Source organism: Sprattus sprattus (genome assembly GCF_963457725.1).
Source record: "Sprattus sprattus genome assembly, chromosome: 15".
Lineage (NCBI taxonomy): Eukaryota > Metazoa > Chordata > Actinopteri > Clupeiformes > Clupeidae > Sprattus > Sprattus sprattus.
This window is the reverse complement of record NC_137913.1, coordinates 28,550,418-28,556,605: the sequence shown is the minus strand read 5'-3', so window position 1 is coordinate 28,556,605 and position 6,188 is coordinate 28,550,418. Positions and strand designations below refer to the sequence as shown.

The window sequence follows — 6,188 nt, the reverse complement described above, 5'->3', positions numbered from 1 at the left end:
TCTGCTGGGTTATGGTGTTATTCTGGGGAAAATAGACTGCAGTTCAGACAGAGATGCATCAAAGTCACATATCCTCTCCCTGCTCACACAAACACAAGAGACAAAGATGACAGTGTGAGTGTGTGTGTGTGTGTGTGTGTGTGTGTGTGTGTGTGTGTGTGTGTGTGTGTGTGTGTGTGTTTATTGTGTGTGTGTTTATTGTGTGTGTGTTTGTGTGTGTGTGTGTGTGTGTGTGTGTGTGTGTGTGTGTGTGTGTGTGTGTGTGTGTGTGTGTGTGTGTGTGTGTGTGTGTTTGAATGTGATTCCTGCTGAAAAGGATAAGCGCAAACTTGAAAAGCAATGATAGTCTCTCTCTTTCTTACTCACACATATACACAAAAGCTTCTGCTGTACTTTGCTCTAGCATATTGCAATCATCAGCGGTTCTGTTAAATGATGTGCGAACCTCTTCTCAAGCTGTGCTATAAACTCCAGTGATACAGTTTGCGCCTTCACCATAGATAGAAATCAAAAACTTGAAGTTGGGTCATGTGTGGCTCATTAAGCAGGACTAAGTCATTGAAGTCTCCATCTGGCCTCCGTGAAGGGCCCATCTTTCACTTCTAGCCACGAAGCACTGACTAAAACTAAGGCACAGAGTTCTTACAGCATTTGTTTTAAACAACAATTCAACAATCATATTTGTTAGAGGAATAGTTTCAAACAAACAAAAAAAAAATCTTCTACACACTAAGGTGGATTTTTTTCAGATCATGCTGACATAAAGGTCTTTTTTTTGCCAAATGACAAGAAATAGAACAAAAGGAAATGGCACCCTTTCATTTTCCATTGCCCGTTATACTGAGTAAAATGAGAACTATACACTGATGCAAAGCAAGGAAATGGAACAACACCCCCCTCCTCAACCAAACACTTTGACTGATGCAACACTGTTGTTAGCACCCCTGCCCTCACCAATGCCTGTTTTTTCAACCCATTCCCATAGGGGATGAAGCAGGAGCACAACACATGTCCATGTACATGATAACCCCATAAAACAAACATTTGTAGGCTATGCTGAAGCATCTGTCAACACTATCGTTCTCATAGCCCATATTTTAGCTGAATGAACAGCGACAGACAGCAGCAGTATCAGATGCACGCTTACACAGGAGAAACTCATGCACTTGAGATGAAGCCGTAATTACGTTTGTTAGATATGGGAATAAACGTACAGAGACATTAGACAGACCTCACAGTCATAATGGGGAAGTTGATGATGCTTGCAAAGATAATGATGATGATGATGATGATGAGGATGATGACAAGACTGCCAAGGCACCACACAGAGAGAGAGAGATAGGGAGAGAGAGAGAGAGAGTGAGAGAAAGAGAGAGAAAGAGAGAGAGAGAAAGGAATAGGGATGTTTGACGTTGAAAACCCCTTTATCATCACATGGACCATCACATGGATTAAGGACTTCTAACGAGGCTACCCAAACTACACCCACAGACACCAAAGTAAAGGATCACATAAACACACCATCACCGGGTAAACAACAGACTAACATCATTATCAAAGGAATGGAGAGAGAGGAAAGACAAACAGAGGGACTGGAAGATGGAGGAAGATTTAGATTGAGAGATTATGCACAGAGAGATGGAGAGACAAAAAATGGAGAGAGGGAAATGAAGGAAGAGAGAGGGAGGTATGGAGGGAGAGAAAGACAATGACCTACAGAAAGATAGAGAGAGATAAAAGATGGGAAGAGAAGTAGCAAGAGAGTAGGAAGGAAATCATGTGAGTGAGAGAGCCAAGGGGTTAGACACCGGTTTTCCCGAGGGCACAATTACTCTAGGTACACAGTAGAGAGTGAGAGAGGGAGAGAGAGAGAGAGAGGGAGCAGGCAACACAAATATTGCACTCAAAATTGCAAAACCAATTTTTTTCCACTTACCATTTGGGCAACATCTGTGTTCTGTTTCGTGACAAAACAAATCAATTCTGTTCAAAAGAAAGAAACATCAGTCACCATTTGACCAAATCTAAACCTTGTTACTATTTTCAACAGTTTAATTGCAAGCAGAAACTTCAACAAGGAAGATTCAGGACAACCAGAGCAAGTTATGCGGTCTGATAGTGATTGTGTTTCCTTTATGTTTACGTCAGTGTAATGTTCCTTTATGTTTATGTCAGTGTAACTGGTCTTACAAAAAAGTTTGGGTCCATTTAGATGTTCTTGATCATTTTTCATTTATCTTACTATGATTCATTGTATTATTATTATATGTTTAGAGTTATCATTTAGTCTTCATATTCCAAGTATTATATATTGTCATGAGATTCACTAAATTCTTTCCAGGATTCACATTCAGTATATGCAGGCTAAACAGAACTTTTCATATTTTCTACTCCACAGTCCCAGGTTGGAATTACAGTTCATTTTCCCCTTTTTGCTTTTTTGGTTGTATGGAAAGAAAGTGTGCAAATGTTTATCTTTTTCTAGATTTACCTTTGCCTGTGTCCTGCGCCCATGCCCATGGCCACCCTAGGTTATCAATGCAGATACATGTTTTTCTCTCTTTCTACTCCATAATAATGACATCTTTCTTCTTGTTTCACTTCCTATCACAGATAGCATCCTAGGGGAGCGACGACAGCAGAGCCTGACTGTGTGTGTGTGTGTGTGTGTTCCCCCTGGCCAACTTGAGTGTGTGTGAGTGTGTGTGTGTGTGTGTGAGACTGCGCCATGCTGTGGACTCTGCTCCTCGCCTTCCTGCTGCTGCTGCTCCTGCAGGCTGAGCTGTGTGTGTGTCTGCGCGAGCTTCGTGCCTCCACTGCCTCCGCCCTGGCCCTGGCACTACCGCCACCCGGCCACACCAATGCCACCGCCCAGCGCCTGCCAGGAGCCATCATCATCGGTGTGCGCAAGGGTGGTACTCGGGCCCTGCTTGAGATGCTTAACCTGCACCCGGACGTGGAGGTGGCCAAGGCGGAGGTGCACTACTTCAATCTGGACGAGAACTATCGGCGGGGGCTAAGCTGGTACCGGGCCCAGATGCCCTCCACCCTGCCTGGGCAGCTGACGGTGGAGAAGACCCCTGGCTACTTCTCAGCCCCACTGGTGCCGGAGCGTGTGTGGGAGATGAACCCGGCCGTGCGGCTGCTGCTGATCGTGCGCGACCCAGCCGAGCGTCTTGTCTCCGACTACACGCAGGTGCTGCACAACCGCTTGCAACGCCACAAGCCCTACCAGTCCCTGGAGGAGTTGCTGCTCCTGGACCATGACGGCAATGGGTACGGCATGGGCGGGGGACGCATCGACCCGGGTTACAAGGCGCTCCAGCGGAGCCTGTACCACGTGCACCTCCAACGCTGGCTGGAGCACTTCCCCCGCAAGCAGATTCACGTAGTGGACGGGGAAGCGCTGGTCCGAGACCCTTACCCTGAGCTGCGCAAGGCCGAGCGCTTCCTGGAGCTGCAGCCACGCATCAAGCCCTCTAACTTCTACTTCAACTCCACCAAGGGCTTCTACTGTCTGATCTCTGCAGGACACGACAAGTGCCTAGACGAGTCCAAGGGGCGGCCGCACGCCCCCCTCAGCCAGAGAACTTTCCACAAGCTGTGTCACTTCCTGCAGGAGCCCAACAAGCGCTTCTTCAACCTGGTGGGTCGGACCTTCCCCTGGTGCTGATAGGTCCAGCATAGGTCAAACGGACCTATGTATGTATCTATGTAACACAGATGCAGCAATGTCTGGAATATTCTTTACTAGGCCGTGAAGGGGTCGCCCCTATTAATGTGTGGGTGAGCAAGTCCACGGCTGTGCCTGGTCACCTCAGAAACCTGGATATGAGTGTGTTCAACAGCGGAGATTAAAAGCTGCACCCTCATCTTCTTCTTATGAGTCCAATATTCAAGAATATTCTGAGGGGACCGCCAATGAAATTACTCAAAAATGACAGAGCAAGTGTCCGCAAAAAAACTGTGGCCTGCTGTCGCATTTTGTTACTTGGTCTGCAGCCTTGTTAGTTTGTGTCTACTTTAATCAGTAAGGCAAGAAACTTAAGCAGCCAGTACATTAAGATATCTCAGCTTACATGAAGACTAAGAGCTTGATTTACGACATCTGCTACATCTCAATTTTGGGGAGGTACAAACAGCGGGATCCCATAACTCCGATATAAAACTCTAGAACACCCCTTTAAGATATGAGTTTCAGCTCTCCAGGTGTCTGTGACCTCTGGAACTCAACATTCTTCTTTGTCTATGTTCTGTATTATAAGCTATATTCTGTGTGTAAATAACCTCCAGGCTCAGACTGAGCCTCCGTGGCCCTACCTGAGGATGGTGTCCATCAGCTCAACTCATATGATTCAAAAAGAAATCAGTAAGTTTGCTAGTAAGATGGGCCGACTGAAGTTGGGACAGTAAATATTGTCCACCACTGTTGAACTTTATTTTGAAATACACCCATAGGGTGTACATTTTATTTTCTGTTTTGACAGGGAACCTGAGGCTTATCTGACAATTTTCTTTTCAGAAGGTCGATTTAATACCTGAACATTCTGTTTACATAAACTAAAGCTCTTTGTTACTGTAGTTCTCTGTTGGAGCTCTGTATCTAGCAGGGGCGAGTTTAGGCTATTTTTAGTGGGGCCATGGCCCCACCGTGAGATAGCTTGGCCCCACCTGGCTCAGCACATTTTAAAAATATTATATTATGCGAAAATCATGCTCTGCCATCGCGCAATACTTTGGTTGCACTGGCCAATCTGGCAACCTTGTATGTCTGGCAACGCTGCTTCAAACGAGGCTTATGACTCGTCCACTTATCAACTACATTCGACGCGCAGGCCAGTCGAAGAGCCCGCGCAACATCTGAGCATCAAAGGGGATGTAGGCTAGGTAATAAACATTTCAAATACTGACTTGTCTGACAACCAAGCCGGATGTGCGTTAGAATGTTTACATACAACATTTCCTTTAGCTCTCTTGCCGGTCTCTGCTCCAGCAGTTATAGGCTACCATGACGAAAAGAAAGGCAGAGCAGGTGCCCCAGAAAAAGGTCTGCCTAACGTTTAAAACATGAGCGGCTACATGAAATAATCCAAACTGACTAAGGTAGGATAAAACTTTCAGACATATTTAGATATGCTCGGAGGCAAACGCGAAAAGAGTTCGCTAGTGGGAAAACGTGCAGTGAACAAAAGTGACATTATTCTGTTTGTCCTTAAAGTTTGTGAGCACTTGGATGCCCGCTGAATGACGTGACCAATCTGGCGAAAGGGTTCGAAGCGCTTCTGGAGGAAGCATAATATGCGGTCCCGGGACGCATTTGTCGAATTCAAGTTCATGGTTATTGAGGTGGTCGCTGAAAAGTGAGCATTTTTCAGATCTGGTAGGCCTACAACTTCGACATTTGTGGCACATTCCAAGCATCTAGCGCCGACTGTGAAAGCGGTTTAAGTCTAATGAATGCCACTAAGACAAACTCGTGAGGCGAGAAGATTTGAGGTAGAAATTTCCAATATTTTCAATTAGACCTATAAGGCCCTATTCAAAGTGATCTGGATAACTGCAACAACATTTTGACATATGTTTAGTCAGAAAGGTGTGTCTTCCATAGGCCTGCAGACAAGATGAGCCAAACAGCCAGATAGGCCTAGCTCCCTCAATGTAATTCAAATGACATGTTTTGAAGCTTAGTTTGTTGCAAACCACTCCAGTTATTACATTTTTTATAAAGGTTCCCTTTAGGAAAAAGTACACCATAATTACTATATTTATTGTAAAGCACTGCATTAGCATTTTTCTTTCAATGAAGGTCTACTTAAATGTTGTACCTGCTGAGAAATGACTAAACACCTTGGATACTTTTATTTTGTATATATCATTATCATTCATAACCAGTGAACCAGTCATAACCTCCCTAAACCTTATTTCATTTCAACCAAAGATTCTTTAAGTTCAACTAAACTGACTGGTAAAACACCGTCATTAAAATGTTCCAAAGTCCAGCCATTATAAAGGATATTGAATAAATATCAACCTTGTAGACATATTGATGTATTTGCTGTCATCTTTTTTGGAAACCTATGGCAAACGCAGGCTCGTGGTCATTTTCGTAAGGTCGCGTGGTTTACGAATTGCTCACAGTGCTGAAATGTGCGCTCAGAATAAAAAATATTTGCTCAGTGCTGAAAAAA

The 6,188-nt window shown here is 44.6% G+C and overlaps 1 protein-coding gene across 1 annotated transcript; it reads left to right on the top strand.

Annotated features, from left to right (window-relative positions):
- Window positions 1-2,728: 2,728 nt before the first annotated feature.
- On the top strand, window positions 2,729-3,673 carry hs3st1l2 (heparan sulfate (glucosamine) 3-O-sulfotransferase 1-like 2; the record flags this gene model as incomplete). The annotated part of the gene is made up of 1 exon (XM_080852466.1): window positions 2,729-3,673. One exon carries the CDS (start codon window positions 2,729-2,731, stop codon window positions 3,671-3,673), a length of 945 nt encoding a protein of 314 aa, XP_080708592.1.
- Window positions 3,674-6,188: the final 2,515 nt, after the last annotated feature.